We start from the raw sequence: 22,349 nt of genomic DNA on the forward strand, positions 1-22,349 counted from the left end.
CGGTGTGTGACCAAGATCCAAACCCATAACAAAAAAAGAACAACAAGAATAAAATAAAAACACTTGCCAAGGCAACATCACTTACACACTCTCTTACTCTTACTTTCATTGGTTGTTGTTGTCTTTTGTTTTTGTTTTTGTTTTTGGTGTGTGTGTGTTGTCGACTTTGATAGCCGTTGGCATTGACAGACGTACCAAATGACGAACTGCTGCTGGTCGCTGATGCCGCAGGAGCAACGTTTTATATATTGATGAGCATTAATATTAACAACGGAATTTTGTGCTCATTATTTGTGACTTTTGGCAAATGAAATTGCACGAACTGAACACACGCACTCACACACACACACAAACAAACACACAGCCACCAATGTGAGAAAAACGAAATTTCATCAACTTGGGACTGGTCGAAAGTATGTGTGAGCCGCATTAACTAGATGACTTGCCAAACTCACTTGATAACAAACAAAAAAGCCAAAACATTTATGCACAAGACTGGGCACGCACAAATTGAAAAGCTACGTGTTAATTGGCTACACTTTGCCAGAGATTTAAATATAAATATATTTCAGAAAAATTAAATTAAGTAGAAATAGTTTTGATCAAATCGATTGCAATGAAATTCATGAAAATAATTTGGCTACGCCTCGGCTGAAGGCACAAAAATTCTTTGGCAAAGTTTAATTAGACGCCAGCTCAAACCCAAATTTTTGTTACAAAGCTTTAGCATACTAATCACCTCATTAAAATGCTAATGAGCTGCCCCTTACATGCATAAATATATACTTATATATAGATCGATATCAGCTGCGGCCTAATAAGTTCCATTTTTATCACACCCAGCCGCTTTTGTTGTTGCTTGTGTGTGTGGAAAATGTTGGGCCAACTGATGATATCAGTGTAGGTTCTTCTTCTTTTTTTTGTGTTGTGCAAATGTGTTAAGTTGCAAATGAAAGTAAGCAGCTAAAATTGTATAAAATGTAATCAGCAAGTGGCTACAAAATAATTATTTAATTAACGCAAGTGCCAAGTTCACACAGCCAGAGTCCTGGAGCCAAGAGCTAGATAGATATAGCCAACTGGCCAAAAGCATACAACAAATGCTCTAAATGCCCATTCATTCGTTCATTTCATTTATCTAGCTGCCTCTATTTGTGTGCGTGTGTGTGTGTGTGTGTGTGGGTTTGGGTGTAGGGCTTACTCGCTTTTTGTTTAGATTCTAAATAAGCCCGAGCAGTTGAGTTGCGCCCAGCAGGGTTGGTGACTGCTGTTCTGCACTTAAACCGTTCGTGACGTTCAACTTTAGGCTTCTAATTTAAATTTAATTAAGTGGCATCACTTGGCCACGCCCTGGCCGCCCTGGAGATCCTAAATTGCGTCTCGTCGCTTTTTAGTTTTTCAGTTTTTCGCAGCCCATTTGCCATTTGCCATTATAATGAATAAAAGTTGCCCGAGTGCCTAAAGTGCTGCCATACTTATGAATATTAAGCGCTCTGTTAACCTATTTCACAAAAGCGCCAACTAATGCTGGCGGCCAGTTACAGGTCTTATCCTTGATGAGTTGGGCCAATTCAACCGTCTGCCTGTCTCAGTCGCAGTCTCAGCCTCAGCGTCCTGTGTCGTCGGCTTTGCTTTTTACGAGCGGCTACAAAAATGTAGTGGCAAACTTTGGCTCAAGCGCTTTTTATGTAAATGTTGCTATTTAATGTTTGGTTAATGAATAAATGGCAGCTACTCCATAATGCAACAGATACAGGCGAAAGCGGCCAGAGCCATCAAATTAGTTGCCACAGACAAAAAGCTTAAAATCACTAAGCACTTGCAGTTTATTCGTGAAAAGAATAGCGCTTAAAAATATAAACTGCCCTTTAAGCCGCTTAAAGAATAATTTAAATAATTCAATGGCATGCAAGGCACAAAAAATACAAATAAAGCTCAGTCAGCTTGCAAATGTGTAACGGAAAAGAATAAAATTGCAATAAGTGTGGTCAGCTCGACGGGGGAGGAGTGCAAAATAAATGAACAGATATATATATTTTTTATTTTAGTGGCGCCACATGTGTAGCCAAATTTGTAAAAACACAAGCCAGTGGCAGTCAGTCAGAGTTGTGCAGTTTTTAATAATTAACAATAAAAGCAACAAACATGAAAAGATAAAAAACAAAAGACACTTAAAATAAGCGCAAAATCAGCACAAAAACAAGCAGCGAACCGAAAGCATAACAACAACAATCAGGGGACAGGTGAACGTACACACACACACACACTCACAAACATGCTGCTGGCACAGTGACACACTGACAAACATACACAGCAGCAGCAGCAGCAGCAGTAGCAACAACAACAGCAGCAGCACACGCAGACAAGTTGACAGACAGCCATGGGGGTATGGGTAAGGTAGAGCAGCAGGCTTGCTAGATAGGCGAATGAATGTATGTACATATTTGCATACAGTTCACTGAGTACACACACACATACAGAGGCACACTGGGCCAGGTGGGTGGGTGGTGCTGCATAAATGCGACTATCAGCGCAAAGTGAATGAAACGCGCTGTAACCTGCTTGGTGGTCCTCCATTGTGCTGGGTGCAAAGGACACGTGCAAGTCAATGCGTGCATGCGTATATTGTTGGCTGTTCAAATAGAAAATAATTAAATTAAGTACTTAAACTGTATGCGCAGGCAAGCGAGCGCCCATAAGTAGGCAATGGAAATGCTTAAAAAAACAATTTAAATCCCAATAAATCACTAAACAATTGACACCGCATTTTGCAGCATAATCAACTACAATATGTAAATGCCGCAGTAATTGCGAACAAAGCAAACGAACATGCATAAAATGCCGCCGACAAGCGGTAACAACTGCAAATAACTTGCAAACAAAACAACAAATTTCACTCAAACTAACAAAAAGCAAAACGAAAAAAAATAAATAAATAAACGTGCAAAAAATTGCAATCGAAGTTAACAGAGAATACAAAATAAAATTGTGAAAACCTTAGCCAACTGTCAGCGCAACATCAACAACGGCGGCAAAATGCGCTTTGGCTTAAAGTTGAGCTGCTTTTGCCGTTGCTTTTTATTATGGCTAACATGCAGTGGCATCGGCGCTGGAGCCGGCGCCAGTGCGCAGCCATCATTAACCGAGAAAATCCCATTAGGTGAGTAGTGCACCCCCCAGTCATGTATCCTTTGCCTTCGATGCTGCTGCTGCTGCTCCTGTTGCTGGCACTTTTATTTTATTGCTGCGCTTAGCTGCACTCGCCACGCCCACGCCCACGTAAGCTACTGCCCAAGCAGTTCGCTCTCGGCCTGTTGAATTGGCACAAATGTGCAGTAGTTCAGTTCAGCACAGCGCAGTGAACTTGATGCATTGGCCGAACAAAAAAAATAAAACAACAGCAGCAACGAATTCCCAATACAGCTTGAAGTGGTTTTTGGCAGCCGAGCAGCAGTTTGAAATTGGCTTTTTGGCCACTTTGAAAGGTGAAACGCAATGCTTATTAACTTGCAGCAAACGCCACTTAAAAATTGGCTCAAATTGCCCAAGAATAACAGGAAGCAGCATGGGGCAGCAGTAGCAGCAGCAGCAGCAGCAGCTGGTTTTATGTTCATTTCCAGCAACAAAACTCAAATAAAATTAGAGCGCAAACGCAATTACAAAGTTTAAAGTGCCTTTGCTTTGAACTTAATTGACAATTTTGTGTGTGCGTGTGTTTTTTAGCGTTGCCAGCATAACAACCTTTTGCTTACTTTTAACGCATTTTACATGTCTATGTCTCTGTCTATGTCTGTCTATGTCTCAGGCGCCATCTTTGAACAGGGCACAGATGAGGTGCAGTCGGCCTTCAAATACGCCATGCTCAATCACAATTTGAATGTCTCCTCGCGCCGCTTCGAGCTGCAGGCCTACGTGGATGTCATCAATACGGCGGATGCCTTTAAATTATCGCGGCTAAGTAAGTATAGAAAATACACAGACGTTCTCTCTTTAACAGCTAAATGTCGTTGAATTTTGTATGGGTGCATGTCATGACGTTCAAACATTTTTTTTATCAAAAAGCGTTAGCTCTATGGGTATTTTATACATTTTGTGGGCATAAGCGAAACGAAGCAGAACAGCAAGGGCTTAAAGGAATTTCCAAAACGTTATTTATAAATATACTATATATATTTTAAGAGCACAAGTGGTATCAAAATGCTAGTTTAAATTATTTATTATATATGTAAAAAGTGTGTAATTAAATTTAATTTGATTCATTACAAACCATCAGATGTCAGTTTTGAACCTTAGACTGAAAAGGCTAAAATCGTTCTTAGGGTAATGTTAGGTAATAATATAAAACTCGTTTCAGTGTAACACATAACTGTCATCAATCTAACATCAAAAATAGTTTTTAGCCAGTTATCAGTCAAACTAAATTTCTTTTTTCGTGGCTTTCTCTTCTTTGCATGTATTCCCAAAAATCATTTAGTATATCCTTTTGCAATTAAAACTTTAGTTAGTTAGTACTTTACAAACAACATTTTATTACAGTTTAACTTGACAACAGTCCTTTTATTCTTGAATTTTTAAGGGTTTTAATATTGCAGCAAATTCATTTATTAATGAACGCACTCTTTGGGTATATCAATACTGTAACATATTAAATATATATGTGCATAAGATTACAAATCAATGTACTGCTAACAAAATCAAATGAATATAGCAACTTTCAAAATGTGGGCTTTTGGTCAAATATTTGATTATAATTCACCATAGTGCCACGTGTGGGTTAGTCACATTGAAAAGTGTCAAATCGCCCACTCTAAATGTGTCACAGCACTCGTGGGCTATTATTATTATTTTTAATAAATTTTCTGTGCGGCTTGCTACGTAGGTTTCAGCAAGATTAGTTGATTAATTTTTTGCAGAGTTGTACTTTTTAATTAAATTAAAATAGCTGCATATTTGGTTAAGTATTTTATGATTTCAATTTTAAGTTTAAGATGGATTTAATTTAATTTATTTAAATGATCAAAGTACACAAACTAAAATGCAACACAATAAATTGTTGAATATTTAAATGAAATTTAAATTGCCCTTTTTGCTTACAGTCTGCAATCAATTCTCACGCGGTGTTTACTCCATGCTGGGCGCCGTCTCCCCCGACTCTTTCGATACGCTACACTCGTATTCAAATACGTTTCAGATGCCCTTTGTGACGCCCTGGTTTCCGGAGAAGGTGAGCAGCATATTTAAAGTCGCCAATAAATATTAAATAGCTCATTTTGGACTATTTTAATATGAAATATTAATCATACGCACTGTTGACTCGCATATAAATTGGTAACCTTGAAAATGTGAGCTGCGTACAATATTTATGCGCCAGGCAGGTACGAAATTCATAATAAATACAAGCATTGCCTGGCTCTAGCCTCAGCCTCAGCTTCAGCTACAAAATGATGTCCTGCGTGCGTTGTGTTCGCTTTAAAAATTTATAACACACTCTTGGCCTCGCTTTGGCATTTAGGCCATGCTCTATAAATCAAGCAGGCAAATGCCCAAAACGAGACAAAACAATGCCAAAGCGAGAGCGAGAGCAAGAGCAACAACAGGAATAATAATTCGAGCAACAACAACAATGAGCTCTCAATAATGATTTATGTTTACTAACTTGGCGCTCTCACTCGCCGTACTAACCAATTTTTTGTCTCTTTCTATTTTTGGCTGGCTGCTTACCATAATTTTGGCGTTTTAGGTGCTTACGCCATCGTCTGGCTTTCTCGACTTTGCTCTCAGCATGCGTCCGGATTATCATCAGGCCATCATTGATACAATACAATTTTATGGCTGGCGCAAAATAATTTATCTCTATGATTCGCACGATGGTGAGTATGCACACACACATACAGTCATATGTATACATATATGTTAAATATGGCTAGAACTTGAGTAATATAGTTACGAGACTACAATTGAGTCAATAATCATTCTTTGGCACGACCTCATCTATGCAAACTACAGCCGCTCAAAGTAACGCAGTTGTCTGCATAAAAGTCTCAATACATTTATGTGCATGGGTGTGTGTGTGTGTCTGTCTGTGTTTGTGGGTTGAGCAGCTGTGTCGCTTGTGTAAATTTGCTTTGTTATAAGTTTCGCAAGCATTTTCCATTTAGTCGCTGCATAAATAAAGTTTAATGACACAGCCGTCTGTGCTGACATGATGAGCCATCGGCAGACAATTGGTTTATGTGGCTGCCAGAACGAGCAGCGCAGCACAGACAAAGAGTGTGAGAGAGCGATAGACAAACAGACAGTTAAACAGACAGACAGACAGAACAGATGCGGACAGCAAGTTAGTGGCTGCTGTCTACATTATTATTATTAATGAATGCCACGTGAAAATCTTTATGCGGTCGCCAACAGCACTCAATCAATTCAGTTGCCACTGCCGCTTGCTTTATACACAGATACAATGTTGCTGTGTATCTGTGTCTGTGTGGAGAGAGAGTGACAGAGAGAGCGAGAGAAAGGGCGCTGTGTGCTTGGGTTAAAGCTAAACTACTTTCACGCTAGCCATAAGCTGAGCAGCGTCATTATTTCATGTTTATTTCTGCTTGAGCTGACAACATGATTTACGCATTAAAACAAATTTGAAAATATGTTTACAACTCAGGGCCATAAATACTTGTATAATGAAAAAATGCCAGTCGGCTGGTACTCGCACTCGCACTCGCACTCGTTGAGCCTTGACCTCTAAGCTGCTTTAAATGTTGCGCAATTCGACGCAATTTCAAACCAAAACAAGCATCATCAAATTCACATGGCCGACCCAGACACACACACACACACAGACAAAGGCACAACACACACGCACGCATCGGGGCAACAGCTATGTGCGCTATTTAGCGGCATTACGACCATTATATCTTTTTTCTTCCGTTTTTAATAAAAAAGCCCAAATAGAAATGGAACATTTTTGTTGTTTGGCCTGTTTCTTCAATTCTTTTTGGCTGCTGCCGCTGCTGCTGCTGCTCCTCGCTGGGTTTATGGACATGTTTACACAGCCAGCGCGAAGTCAGAGGGGTTTCGGCTTGGAGTTGGGGTCGGGGTTGCAATGCTCATCGGTTGCTTGGCACGTAATCGCCTACGCAAGTTAACGGCTCTTGGTTGCTTTTCTTTTCTTTTGGTTTTTATTTTTATTTTTTTTGTGCCTTGGCTTAGCCTGCGCGCATGTGGCTGTGTGGCTGGCAACTGTTTAGAGAATATGGCTTCTTCCTTTGTTTCTTTGCGCCAAACGCAAAACGAGTTTATTACTAAGAAATAGGAAAAACATTTTGCGCCCAACCAAACTATTTATGGCCATTGGCCGACATCGGTTTTCGAGTGCCATGTTGAACACAAGAGCGCAGTGTGCCAAAGCAATCACAACAAGGATAACAACAACTATACAAACTAATGCTACATTTTGCTTTCATTCCTTTTTGTTTTGTGTCTGTGTGTGTGTGTGTGTGTGAGAGTGCTCTCTAATTCATGCGAATTGGCCCGCCAGCTTATAAGTTTATATACGTTTATATTTACGACTTGGCCAAGAAATTGGCGTACACACAATTTCATTTAAGCTGCGAAATTATGGCATTTGTTGTTCAGTGTGTATTGTTGGCCATTGAACTGCCTGCCCGAGCGCCTGCAGTTATGCTACAATATTTTATCGATACGTCTGCCGCCGGCCCCCAAGCAAGGCAAAAAACAGAAAACACATAACAACATTCGCAACACCCTGCGGCTACACAATTTTCTACACAGCCTTGCAATTGACCTACAGCCCATCAGGGTACACAAATTGTGCCACAAGCAATACATTTCTACTAGCTAAAGTTTAATATTGATTGTTTATTAAATTTTGAGTTTCTTCAACTAAAGCGTTTGGCTTTATGGGAAAAAATGTGGTCAGTGCACATGTCAGAGCCCACATACGTTTAATTGCTTGACTTTCGATGCAAAATCTCAAATATTTGAATACTGTAACCTCAAATATTAATAACCTTGGTGCACTTAACTCGTTTGAGGCTTTAATAGAAAGAAATATCAAAGCTTCCATTGACTGGCAGCTGACATTAAATAAACATGAAATATTTCAGCCCAGTGGCTAAATCTTCATTTAGTAATTCTAGCTGTGCGGTGTTCAACTTTGACAAATGACTAACCACAGAATGCTTAGCTTAGATTTTGGCAGGTTTTTTCCAGATACAAATAAAACACACGTCACTCCAAGAATATTTATTAACACGCTCTCTTTCGCTTCCTTGCTGCATATTAAAAACCTACAATCAACAGTCTGCAATGAAAATAAATGTCTTACTTACATTTGGACACACACGCCCAATACTTGTCGCTCTGTCTAGCTGTCTGTCTGTCTAAGTAGCTGGCTGAGCAGAAAAAATAAAGCTTAGGTATGCGGCTCATTGCTTTTGTTGTCGTGTTGGCAGCACATTGACTTGCTGTGAAATGAAATTTATTACCAAACACAAACACAGAGCAGAACAAAGGAGTCGAGTCGAGTTGAGTCGAATCGACTCGAGAGCATTGTGCGTGGGCAGTGCTTAAGTGAAGCACTCCATTTCGCTTTTGTCGCCTGGTTAAGGGAACGTGCCAAAAAATTTGCCTGCTCATCTGTGTGCTGTGAATACGTCAGCAGTTTTGGCAATAAGTTTCGCCTCAGAGCTCAGCCACACACAGAGAGAGATGTCAGAACTGTAACTTGTTCAATATTTTATGAAACGCTTGGACACAACAGGTACTAAATCCAAAACAGCCTGAGGCTAATCAATGTCGATAGGCAAGGGTCCAGGCCGCAGAACTGCAGAATTATGTAAATGCTTTTATTTATAGATGAAAGCATTGATTGTCTTTGCAGTTCGGTAGGACGACGGCATGACAATCAAATGTATACAATTTTATTTTTATGCGTTCGGAATCTGTGTCTGTGTGTGTGTGTGCATAAAAATCTGAAAGAAATCTGATTGTGAGTGGCATCATGAATAATAAGCAAATGTTGATTGCTGCCTTACATAATTTAAATCAGAAAATTTACATAAACTGCGTCAAATAGCAGCGCCAATTCCGTTAAGACAACAACAGCTAACAGCATCAGGCTTGCAGACTTACTGTCATTAATTTCAACGCTATGAGACTTTACTGCGTTTTCGCTTTCATGTTATTTGATACTTTACACTGCTGCTGCTGTTGCTGTTGCTGTTGCTGTTGCCTGCTACTCTCGAGGCCATTTAAAACATATGCGCAAAGGCGAATCCTTTGAGCTTGTCAGCATAATTTACCACAGCGGCGCAAGGCCGAGCCCACTGTCTAAGTAATTAAACCAGCAAAGTTTCTGATAACAGTCACACCAGCTACTCCCACTCCCACCCCCACTCCCACTCCCAACTCATCCATAATCACAGCCAAGGCGTTAAATTAGGGCACGCTTTAAAGCTTAATTGGATGCGTAGGCTTTAATTTGCTTGGGATTTAGCTATTCAGCTTATGACAAATACAATTAAATTGCACAAACAGTAGCTGTAATAAGTATTCAACTGCTTGGATTGCTAATGAAAAAACAAATAGCTTTTCTGCTGTGGTAGATCTGGTTACCTAGCTACATGAGCTTTGAATCGACATTGCATAAGAGCTTGTTAATAATAATTACACTTATATGCCGCAGCTGCTGTCTCGCTCGCACTCACTGTAGCTCATTTATTAGTGCATAAAATATGTAAGCAAGTGTTCTTACTTGTTAACTCACATGATGCCCTGACGTGCTTTATCCGTGTTTGTATCTTCTAACTGTTGCCATGTATTTGCTTATCGCCTCCTCGTATATGTGTGTGTGTGTGTGTGTGGGTGTGTGTGAGTGAGTGAGTGTCACTACCGATGGCAGGAAAACTTCATTTCCGTAAAACTAACTTTTGTTTAACATAACAAATTGTCTTGTTTACTTTTGCGCATGTGAGTGAGTCTAACGAGAAATTTACTTGGGGCGTGGCTCAACACATTTACATAGGCAGGCCACACACACACACACACACACACACAGTGAAACACACATGTACATAAGCCTAGCAGCTTGGCCAATTTGAGAATTCAATTTCGATGCATTTTACTGTTTAAATTGTCCACAAAAATAATTGAATTTGCCCAGATGACCATAAAAAATAAATATAATTGTAAATTAAATTTGTTACATAAACGAAAATGAAAAAGAGCGACAGGCAAAAAACAATAAAATCGGAAATACGCACATACGCTGCACAGCAAAAACAACAAGAGAAAAGCCAAAAGAAAAGCAAGGGAAAATAAATAAATAAGACGAAGCACACACACACAGTGAGTGTGAGCGAGAGAGCAGACATAAGCCAATTTTGGACTATAAACCGGATGGCATATAAAACGCAAGCGAGTGGCATTGGGATATACAGCCGCAAATGTTTTGATATCAAAAATGAAATAAAACAAAAGCCAAAAACCGCCGCACAGCACGCGCTTCAATTACACTTTCGATTTTCGCACACACGCACACACACACAGAGCAGAGAGACGGACGTACTCCAAATCCAAGCGGCAAATCTCAAATCGAAAACATACAAAAATCAAATCCAAGCATAAACCAAGCATGAGCATTAGAGTGTGAGCGAGAGGGGCGTAGATGGTTAAAGCTACGCCCGCCCGCCCTCAAATGAAATTGTATAAAAGGCAAAGCAGGAAAATTTATTACACATCGCATAGAGAGTAGGACAGAAAAATTGGCTCCACAGAGAGCAAAAAATATATCAACTGCAGGCATACAGAGCATAAAAAAAGAAGAAGAACTCACCTACATAGTGTAGTAGTGCAAATGAAAACAAGAACAAATTGCAAATGTATTGAGTGCGTAGGCAGTGGGCGTGGGCGTGGATAACAATGTCTAAATCACAGTCGCACTCCCAGTCCCAATCGCCGTCGCAGTCGCAGTCGCAGTCGACTGCCAAAGCGTAAGCCAAAGCAAATCCCATTTTATCCGCAAACATAAATTGAAGGCGCATTCAAGTTGCAACCAAACAGAAGGCAGCCAGGGAGCTAGGGAGCTGCTGTGGGGGGGAGGGCGCGGGCGGTGTTGCTCGATTTTTGCCCAGTGCTCTTTGCGTTTTTGTTTGCTGCTCCAGCTGTCATACAAATCATCTGTCTGTCTGTCTGTCTGTCTCGCCAGCGCTGGATGTGCGTGCGTCTGTTTGCATTGAATTGTCGAGTTTCGACTCGCTTGTCGCTGCCATAGCCCAGAGCTGTGTGCAATCGCAATCGGAGCCGCAGTTGCAGTCGCAGTCGCAGTCTCCGTCTCCGTTTAAGTGGGAATGAAAGCTACATGGTGAAGCGGCAGTTAGTTGCAGCCATAACGCAATAAGCGCAAATGCAAATTGCGCCAGCCAGCAATGAAATCTCGGACACATTTCGCAGCACATGGCAGCCAAAATGCGAAACCAAATGCTTACAGCTGTAAGGCATCCGCTGACTGACGTACTGTGCGTATGCGTAACTTTTAATTCGTGCGCAGCTTTAAGCTAATGCTTGTCCAATGAGTTTATTTAATCTTTACCATGGTTCGCATATTGAAAGCGTATAAGAAACAAAGCGCCAATAAGCAAAACTTTTAGGCTCACTGGCACTTTCTTCGTCAATTGCAGGCCACAATCGCAGCGAAGCTGAAAGAGCTCGTGATGAAAATTTGTCCAGTTCACTGTAATTTCGCCCACTTCGTCCTCCTGCTCCTTATCTGCATACACCATAAACACCAAATTACGCTTAACTATGTAGAGCACTTGATTGCCTCTAGCATCGAAAATATGCAACCTCGGCCTGCCACATTTGTTGTGCGGCTTGATCCTGCCCACAATATTATTGCGCGGCGCCGATACAATCATTTGCTGTACGCTGCTGTTCCCGCCGCCGCAGCAGTTCCAGCAGCGTTTCTCTTTCAGTTCGCTCTGCACATGAATGATCAGTCTACCGTGCGGTGCGAAAATGCGCAAAAGACGCGGCAATCTTTCCTGGCAAATCTCAAAGACGTTCGGCTCAACGCCCAGTAGCAAGTTCAAGCCGTTTTCGGTTATGACGCAGAAAATATTTTCAGTCTCGCACATGAGTCGATCCCACACATAAATTTTCCAAAGCAGAAACTCATGGACATCTTCCAAAATTTCGCAGTTCTCCAAGGCAGTGTCGTCATTTGTTGTACTGCCCGATTCTTCCTCTTCAACTGCAGGCAAGTTGTCAAAGAATCTTTTGAATTGCGCCAACAGTGAAGCAATGCCCGACTGTGTAGCCGATGCTGCTGTCTTGGATTCCATTGAGCCACATTAGCACTGCTATCAATTTTGAATCTGATTTCAAAAGAACTTCACAGCATTCACTACAGAATTTAAACGACTTTAAAATCAAAGTGACTTTAATTCAATGAGTTAAATTGCTGCTACTAATAATAATTGAAAAATATTCAATTACTAATAATTGCGTTTTTGAATTTATTAAAAGAAACATTTCTTTAATAAAATTTTTATTTTATTTAAAATAATCTCAAGCCATATTCGCAGAATCAAATTGTAATTCAATCATTTGTTAAATTTTCCAATAAAAGTAACCGAATAAGCAATGATTACAATTACTAAAGTTGATTTAAAAGCTTTGTGTAACATTGCAAAATGGTTAAAGCAGAGTGTACTGAATATTCTAGTTCAGCAATACCTTCTCTCGTTGCTGGCTTTGTGTATTATCAATGTGTGTGTGCTTGCATGTTGATGTGGGATTTTGGGGTTATAGTTGGGACGACACATAAGCCCATGGGCTAACGACTGGCAAAACTGTTGATGATTGTAATTTGTGTGCCCTGAAGTCTGCTCTAGCGTTAGTTAACTGTAACTCTGTGTATAGAGAGAGAGAGAGAGAGAAAGAACAGAGCTCACTTAATTAACAAGCTCATGCTTACTCGGCTTTTGTATTTGGCTTACTTTATTGAAACTTGCTTTTTGGTTTTTGGGTTGCAGGTCTATTGAGGCTGCAGCAAATCTACCAAGGCCTGAAGCCCGGCAATGAATCCTTTCAAGTGGAGCTGGTCAAGCGCATCTCGAATGTCAGCATGGCCATTGAGTTCTTGCACACACTGGAGCAAATCGGACGCTATACCAACAAGCACATCGTACTCGACTGCCCCACGGAAATGGCCAAGCAAATACTCATCCAGCATGTGCGCGACTTGCGTTTGGGCCGTCGCACCTATCACTATTTGCTGAGTGGTTTGGTAAGTGACTGTGTGTGTGTGACAAAATGCATTTTGTCAACGATTAACTGCTCAAACAGGTCATGGATGATCGCTGGGAGAGCGAGATAATCGAATTCGGTGCCATTAACATCACGGGCTTTCGCATCGTGGACACCAACAGGCGCCTGGTGCGCGAGTTCAGCGACAACTGGAAGCGGCTCGACCCACAAATCAGCGTTGGCGCTGGCCGTGAATCGATTTCGGTAAGGCACTAAGCATAGCCAGTGTTAAATATTTGCTGCTGGCATTTAATGTTTGCCAAGAGTGTCGCACGCTTGCTCTTGCTCTAGAAACTGTAGCATAGTTTCCAGCGCTTTGTGCCGCTTGTTGTGCTCTGCTCTGTTCTGTTCTGTTGTTTGTGTTGTGCGATAGTCAAATAGCAACACAAATACTAGCGCACAACTGGCGACAGATTTCACTTTTCACAAAGCTGCTGCTGCTGCTGCTACTGCTGCTGCAGTGCTTGAGGCAATGGCAGGAGGTCAGGGACTCGAGCGCTCAAAGGCATATGTGTCCTTGCAAGCCCTTGCCGCCTGGCGTTGTCCTTGTCATTGTTGGCTTAGCGTGAAAAGGAACAGACGGTGGGTCGCTCGGTCTGACGGGCAAACTACTCGAGAGCGACAGGCAAAAGTTGGTTTAGTTTGCGTGCTGTTTATATTTGTATTTCCTTGGCATTATCCTTGTTGACAAAGATTTCACTTTGTGGCGCTTAAATGTTGGCTGAATTCAACTGCTGCCGCTCCCTTTGACAACGCTTGTTTATTTATTTGACTTGCCTGCGCGTATGGAATGCATATTTAAGTATCCCTGCCTATCACGCTTCAATTCATTAAATATTTAATAAGTTCGCCTGGCGTCACGCAAGCCGTTAAAGCGGCAACCAGTTGAATGTGAAGACACAACACAGGCAGAGGCAGAGGCAGAGGCAGAGGCAGAGGCAAAGGCAAAGGCAGATTTAGCCATTAACAGGCACTGGCATAAATAAAATGTGAGCTCAATAGCGGGGAAAATTGTGAATAACAGCGTGTAATACACTCATTAAGTGGCAGCAGCAACGGCAGCAGCAGGAGCTAAGCTCGCTAACCTTTCTAACCATAACCGACACCATCTCAGGCCCAGGCAGCTCTCATGTACGATGCGGTGTTTGTGCTGGTCGAGGCGTTCAACAAAATCCTGCGCAAGAAGCCGGATCAATTCCGCAACAATGTGCAGCGACGCAGTCAGACGCTAATGTCGGCAGCCCAGGCGGCCGCCTCAACCGGGAGCGATGGCTACAACAGCAGCTACGGCAATGGCGGCGGCGGCGGCGGCGGTGCCAACGGCAACAGTAACAGTAATAACGGCAACGGCAACGGCAACAGCGATGCAAGCTCCGGCTCAATTGGCATTGCACCGCGCGCGTTGGACTGTAACACCGCCAAGGGCTGGGTGAATGCCTGGGAGCATGGCGATAAAATATCGCGTTATTTGAGAAAGGTGAGGCCACGCCAGCGCGCAAGCGGCGGCATTATGAGCAGCAGAGCTGACAAAGCAATTAAAACACGTACACTCACTCACACAAATACAAATACACACGTACACGTGTACACACGTACACTCTCTCGTGTGGTTTATTTTCTCTTTTTTGCAACGGCAGGTGGAAATCGAGGGACTCACCGGGGACATCAAATTCAACGATGACGGCAGGCGCGTCAATTACACGCTGCACGTTGTCGAGATGACAGTAAACAGCGCCATGGTATGTGTTACCCCACCCCCCGCCCTATGTATGTGCCAGCTTAGTGCCAGTTAGAGCCATAAAAGCTAAAGGCCAGCTCAACAGCCAACAGGCAATGTCAGATCGAAAAAACTTGTTCATGCTGTGCTTTGGCTTTGGCGTTGGCAAATTGAAACAACCGTTAGCAGTCACATAAATAACTTTGGTGGAATTAAATTAAAGTTTTATAATCCAAAAGTAAATAGATGCATTGCTTTGCTTCTTCCAAGAAATATTCAAATTAAAATCAATTTATCAAGTTGACTTCAAAAGCAATAAATGCAAAATGCATTTAACTGCATTCCATATTCAATGGAGTTCTAATCTCTTTTTACAAAAATTATGTATAAATAAAATATTGAATATTAAAAGGAAAAGCAATAAATGCTTTCAATTTAATGCTATCTTAACTAAATCATAATTATTTACTAAAATATCGTGCCAAATTCACAGAAATTGCTTTAAGCCAAACACTTGACTCCGCTTTGGCCTACACCTGAATTTCTTTCTCTCTCTCACTCTCTTTGTGTGTGTGTGTTATCTGCAGGTGAAGGTTGCCGAGTGGAATGACGATGGCGGTCTGCAGCCATTGAATGCGAAATATGTGCGCTTGCGTCCGCATGTGGAGCTCGAAAAGAATCGCACGTATATTGTGACAACGGTGCTGGAGGAGCCGTACATAATGCTGAAGCAGCCGGCGTTTGGGGAGCAGCTGCACGGCAATGAGCGCTTCGAGGGCTATTGCAAGGATCTCGCCGATTTGCTCTCGAAGGAGCTCGAACTTAATTGTAAGTGCAATGTGCAATGTAAAATGCGATAGGCATTGGCCATGGCGTGCACTTGCTTAATCACGCGTGTATTTCATGCACTTGCAGATGAACTGCGCCTGGTCAAGGATGGCAATTACGGCTCCGAGAATCCCGCGGCGCCAGCCGGCTGGGATGGCATGATGGGCGAACTGGTGCGCAAGGTAAGTGCCATACACAAACACACACACACACACATGCATACATATGTATGGTATGTCTGTGTCTTCCAGCTGCACTGACTGCTTCAACTAAATATACGTATTTATCTTTCTCTGCTCTTCTTGCTGATGCTGCTGCTGCTGTCGATGCTGTCTTATGCCATTTGGTGGGGCTACAGGAAGCGGATATTGCGATTGCCGCCATGACGATTACCGCTGAACGTGAACGTGTCATCGACTTTAGCAAGCCGTTCATGTCGTTGGGCATTTCCATCATGATTAAGAAGCCAGTGAAGCAAACGCCCGGCGTGTTCAGCTTCATGAATCCTTTATCACAGGAAATTTGGGTGCGTATATATATACTACACTCTCAACTATGTGTGTGTGTGTGCCTGTGTGTGTGTGTGTTGATGGTGGCAGTTGCAGCTGCAGATGCTGTCTTCGTGCCATTTGCTTCATTGGCGCGCACTGAAGCAAGTCGGGATGGGTAGCAAGGGGAAGCTCGCTGCGGGCCTCGACTCGACGCTGCATGTTGTCTCCCTTCAGTTCAGATAGCAGCTGCCATAGTCAGTGCTCCTGTTCGTGTTCGTGTTCGAGCTCCAGTCCGTGTATGTCTCTGGCTTTGCTTAAAATGCTTGCCATACAAACTTAACTTGTTTACTGACGCATCAAGCTGCAGCCGCCATGTGGCTGCCATGGCCATCGCTTGCGGCAGTGTCCTCCGCATTATCATTTATTACGCTAAACAATCAATGTCCACCCCGAGACTAGCCGGACTCGAGTGAATGCCTACAAGTGCTCGCCGTTGTCTAGTGCGGCGTATTTATTTATACTTTTAGTAACGAGTCAAAATGTTGCACAAAATTGCGCTGCATACAAATGAGCAAAGTTTTCAAAACATTTTCTTTCATTTCTATAGCAGTGTCTGTGCTTGTGTCTGTGTGTGTGTGTGTTTGTCTCGGTCGTTGCCTGGTAATTTTTACGCTGTGAAAACTTTGCGGCAAACTTTGGACTTTTGTATATTTATTTCTTCTGGTTTCGGCTTCAACTTGGCACCACGTAAGCTCCCAAAGTTTAATAGAGTAAACGACAAAGTTTTTTTACAGCGCGCGCTCTCTCTCTTTCTATCTCTCTCTTTCATTTGCGCTGGCTACTTCTTGGCCATGCTACATTTTTGTTTTTTATTTGTACATTATAAACAACAACTGCAAACGCAAACGGAAGCAACGAAAATTACGTGGACGTCAAGTTAAAAATTGTTGGCACTAGGCCCAAGTTAGTCGCCCGACGCTTGTTCAAATAATGGCAGCCCATCAAAATTGCATGAGCATTTAGTTGATGCTGCGAGGCAAGCGCGCAAGTTGGAGTTCGAGACGATTGGCAAGTGGCTTTTAAGCTAATTAAACAAATGATGAGCAATGTGTGAGAACGATGGCGGCGTTAAGTTTACGCGCAATAAAAAATTCATAAATCAGTCAGCCAAAAGGCTAAGAAAAAGGGGCATACGCAACAAATCTCAGAAGCATAAAGTCGAAAAGTGTTGACAGCGCGACAAGCGCTGAATTAAATGCTAATAAAACTCACTGAGCAGCCAAGTGAAAGCTAATGCGTAATTTGACATGAGCTAAAAGAATTACAAATGCAAATTAGTTGCTTACTGCCAGCCAGAGAGATAGAAAGAGAGACAGATTGAGAGCGAGAGCAAAGAGCAACTGAAAGGGATCAAATTCAAGGACTATGGCAACAACGCCGCCTGCAAAGTTAACAAGCTAATAAAAAAGTCTTTTACAAAAATTTATCATAAATTAAATGAAGCATTTTAGCTGCTCACACGACACGGCAACGTTAACATGTCGTTTAAAGAAGCTGCGAACAAAAGCAGCCGCTGACATCTACAGGAAGGCCTACTTATGCGCCTGTCTGTGTGTGTGTGTGAGTGAGTGAGTGTCTGTGTGTGTATCCCATTCAGGCATGTCGTGGGCGACACACCTTGCCTTTTACACAAATGTGCGCAACCATTGAGGCGTTGACAAGCAACAGCAACAGCAGCAGCAGCAACAGCAACAACAGCAACTGTTGCTAGTCATCAAGGGCTGCTGCTGCTGCTGCTTACCTGTAGCCTGTCGATGTCCTAGACAGCAGCTCAGCTTGGGTGCCATTGTCTTGCCCTTTGGCAGCCTTTTGCCACCTCGCTCTATTAGGCTAATGTTGCTGCCAGTGCCAGAGGAAGCCGTTGCCGCTTCCGCTTCAATTAGTAAAGAAAATTTAATGAAAAATTTTGCAGCCAACCAGTTGCTTGTGTGAGTGCGTGAGCTTGTGTGTGTGTGTGTGTATTGAATGCTTTTTCACGCTCTGCTTCTTCTATATTTTGTCAACAGGTGAGCGTCATCTTCAGTTACATTGGTGTCAGCATAGTGCTGTTCTTTGTATCGCGCTTCTCGCCACACGAATGGCGCCCCGTGCAGCATCAGCCACAGCAAATGCAGCCGCTAGGTAAGTTTACACCTGTCAGCGCCAAGCTGTGTTACACAGCTGCTCGCAACAAATAAAAAGGTTGGACTGCAACAATGACAATGACTTGGAGACACTGAAATAAAAATAAAAGTGAAAAGCAATTTAAAGCAGAGATAAGCCAGAGATCGTCAGAAGGCTTAAGAATATGAATTTTATTATTTAAAACTGTACTTTATTTTTATGGCAAGCATTTTAAATAAGCAACAATTAATGAACACACATTCAAAAGTTAGCGCATGATTTTAATTATGACAAATTTAATTTATATAGAAGATTATTGAATGAAACCAATCTGATTTTTTGTTTTTATTTTTATTTTACTCATTACTTTATTATTTTTATACAATAATCTTACAAGCAATGCGCAATTGTTTCCACAACGACTTTAATAATATAATTTGAATCAAGACACCTGATTTTTTATAATTAATCAGTTGAGTTCAGTTGCTCGAATGATTTTTTGTCAGTGTATCAATCGAATTGTTTTGCATGCAATGCCACACTTATAATTCAATTATTTGATTCGATTTGGTTCTCGTACTGGCTTGGCAATCAAAATCCGCCATGGAGCCCGCATACAAGACGGACCGAGAGTCGTTTTGGGTGCTCATAACAATCTATTGGCATCCTGCAAAACATCCTTAATGTAATTTTAGCGGAGAGTAAACAACATTTTGTATGCAAGCAACGTGTTGGCAGCCAGTGTGTGAAAAAAAAAATAAAAAAGCACTATTGGAATCGGCATCTTGGCGAGTGGTGTGGTGTGTTGTGGTGTGGTGTTGTCTTGTGTGTGGCGTTGGCGTCTCAAGCGGGCGGTGTAAACTGTGCGGCAATGGCGCTGACGATGGCCACTTATACGGAGTTTGATTGCATATCAATTAGAGCAGGCGCAAAAAGTCAAGCCAAACGAAATGATTGACAGTTGGACAGACGACATGAGCACGTAGTAGTTGCCAACGGCAGCTTGGACAACGAACAAGCTATGGACAGCTTTGGACAAGTGGACAAGTGGACAACCGGACAACCGGACAAACGGACAAGCAGAGCTGCCTTGTCCAGCAACGTTTGCTGTCTGCGGTTACGCTATGTGGCCAACTCATATCATTTCTCTTTCGCCCGCTCTCTCTAATTTTCAGATCCACATGCACATCACGAACAGCTTGCCAATCAGCAGCCACCCGGCATTATTGGTGGCGCACCCGTGCCAGCCCCGCCTGGACCACCGACTCCGGGCGCCCAAAGTGCAGCTGGTGCGGCCGCACTGCAGGCTGCTCTCTCGGCCGGCAGCTTGGCAAGCGGCACAGCAGCAGCCGCAGCAGCTGCCGGCGGTGCGACTGTTAATGAGTTTAGCATGTTGAACGCGTTCTGGTATTCGTTGGCCGCCTTCATGCAGCAGGGCTGTGATCTGTCGCCGCGTTCCGTTTCGGGACGCATTGCTGCCGCCTCCTGGTTCTTCTTTACGCTCATACTCATCTCATCGTATACGGCAAATTTGGCTGCGTTTCTCACAGTGGAGCGCATGGCGACGCCGATCAACTCAGCTGAGGACTTGGCCATGCAAACGGAGGTGCAATACGGCACCTTGTTACATGGTAGCACCTGGGATTTCTTTAAGGTGAGTGCAATTCTCTGTCTCTTTATGTCAGCTCAAAAATCAGTTGATTACAGCCACAAAGCTTTGTTGAAAGTTGACAGTCATTTTGTCAATAAAAATCAATCTGCGTTAAGCCTGACACATAAAAAAAAGAAGTATGAAAAGACGGGCGCAGTCGGCATTACGAGACCCGGTTTCAAATTATTATTAAACCTGAAGTTTAGCACAGATTTTGATTCATTGCAACTTCTTTTATCCGATTGGGATAAAATTAATAACTTAAATTAACAGATTTGCACATAGGGAACGTTAACGTTACTCTTCAATCTGTTCTAGAATAGTCGCTCTGACTAACTTAAGTGTCTGCTTTGTGCTTTATTATGCACCGGGTCTAGCAACAAATTTAAAAATATAAGAAATGAGACGCAATTTCATTTTTTATGCACGCATTTATTTCGAATGCTTTTATGCACACTTACGCTTCGACGGCTTCTGTTTGTTGACTGTGTGTGTGTATATGTGACATACTATGCTTGGCATTCGCATAGAGCCCTGAGTTTTATTTGGTAATAATTGAATTTATGAAATATTCTTTTATTTCGCTTCAACTTGAACAGCGCTCGACAATTGGTCTGCATCACAAAATGTGGGAGTCCATGAACTCGCGCAAGCACGTCTTTGTGAATACCTATGACGAGGGCATAAAGCGAGTGCGCAACTCCAAGGGCAAGTATGCGCTGCTGGTGGAGTCGCCCAAAAACGAATATGTAAATGCACGCCAGCCCTGCGATACGATGAAAGTGGGCGCCAACTTGGATACGAAGGGATTTGGCATTGCCACGCCGCTTGGCTCTGCACTCAAGTGAGTATTTACATAGCTAAATATGATATTTGCTGGTGTGTGTGACTATGTCTGTGTGTGTGTGTGGCTTTATTACAAAATATTTCTGTGTCTAATGCCATAATGAAATAATGCGTATACGTAATATGCTTATGCTTATGCTTATGCCTGCCACAGGGATCCAATTAATCGGGCCGTGCTGGCGCTCAAGGAGAATGGCGAGCTGATTAGACTGCGCAACAAATGGTGGTACGAAAAGGCCGAGTGCACGGCCAATAAAGACGCTCAGGGGCACAACGAGCTGTCGCTAAGCAATGTGGCCGGCATCTTCTACATTCTTATCGGCGGTCTGCTGCTGGCCGTCATTGTGGCCATAATTGAGTTCTGTTTCCGCAGCAAGACGCGCAAAGCCACGTCCAGCGCCGCTGGCATGGGCATGGGCGCGGCCAAGAGCAACGGCTCCATGCTGCTCGGCGCACCCAGCGCTGTGCCCGGCGTGGTGGCGTCTACACATCAAAGGAACGCATTGGCGGACAGCATGCATGCGAAGGCTAAATTGACTATTCAAGCGAGTCGCGATTATAGACAATGGACGCGTGGGGGTGAGTAAAATTTTCAGCTTGGGTCAGCTTGTGGTGGCTGCGGCTTTGTTTGTTATTTTAAACCCAAGTCTATTGTTAATTATGCGTGCGAGCTATGAGACTAAACCACGCACAGTATCTCAATTGCGCCTCGTTGCAGTATTACCCACCCGCACAGCTCTCGGCGGCGTCCAGCGACGGCGGCGAGGCGCTGCACATGAACGCACACGGGCAGGTCTGACACGAGCACGCGCAGGAGTCGCGCCTCTGACGCACACCCTGCGCGCCCACCATACGCCGCATCATGGCCAACAGTCGCCAGGAGACGGAGAAGATGCTCGCCGAAGGCAGCCTAACCCTCTCGCCCGGCAGCGGCCAGAGCGCGACCCTAATGCGCCACTCGCCCGACATAAACCAGCATCCGCACACTCATCCCTATGCCAAGTAAGCCCCAAACACACAAACACACACACACACACACACACACATACGAGTACCCCTACTTAGCTCTTAGACCTTAAGCAACCAACCTAGCTCGTAAGCCCCCTCGTAAGCCGCGCTCAACAAAAGCTCAAATAGTCGCCAGTTGCCAGTCGCATAGTCTCTAGTCCAGAAAGCCACACACCTGCAATTTAGCGAGCTGCGAGTCCGGCCGTCACTCCGTTGAAGCGTCGACCGACGCTGGCTTTTAATTGCATATTTCACTTTATTATTTATTTACCATAACATTTTTAATAAGTGCTAAAGTATTTTTGCGCAATAAATTCTC

General features: G+C 43.1%; 1 protein-coding gene across 1 annotated transcript; it reads left to right on the plus strand.

Annotated features, from left to right (window-relative positions):
- The first annotated feature begins 2,961 nt into the window (after positions 1–2,961).
- LOC108601069 (glutamate receptor 1) lies at positions 2,962–21,851 on the plus strand. Its single transcript, XM_017988962.2, is given in 17 exon segments — positions 2,962–3,160; positions 3,806–3,958; positions 5,097–5,224; positions 5,741–5,870; positions 13,053–13,306; positions 13,366–13,530; positions 14,441–14,803; positions 14,964–15,065; positions 15,631–15,871; positions 15,959–16,053; positions 16,230–16,397; positions 18,429–18,543; positions 19,701–20,179; positions 20,776–21,020; positions 21,177–21,582; positions 21,584–21,601; positions 21,717–21,851. Coding segments are annotated over 17 exon segments (3,321 nt in total). The 5' UTR covers positions 2,962–3,036.
- Positions 21,852–22,349: the final 498 nt, after the last annotated feature.

Source organism: Drosophila busckii, chromosome 3L (assembly GCF_011750605.1).
Source record: "Drosophila busckii strain San Diego stock center, stock number 13000-0081.31 chromosome 3L, ASM1175060v1, whole genome shotgun sequence".
Taxonomy (NCBI): Eukaryota; Metazoa; Arthropoda; class Insecta; order Diptera; family Drosophilidae; genus Drosophila; species Drosophila busckii.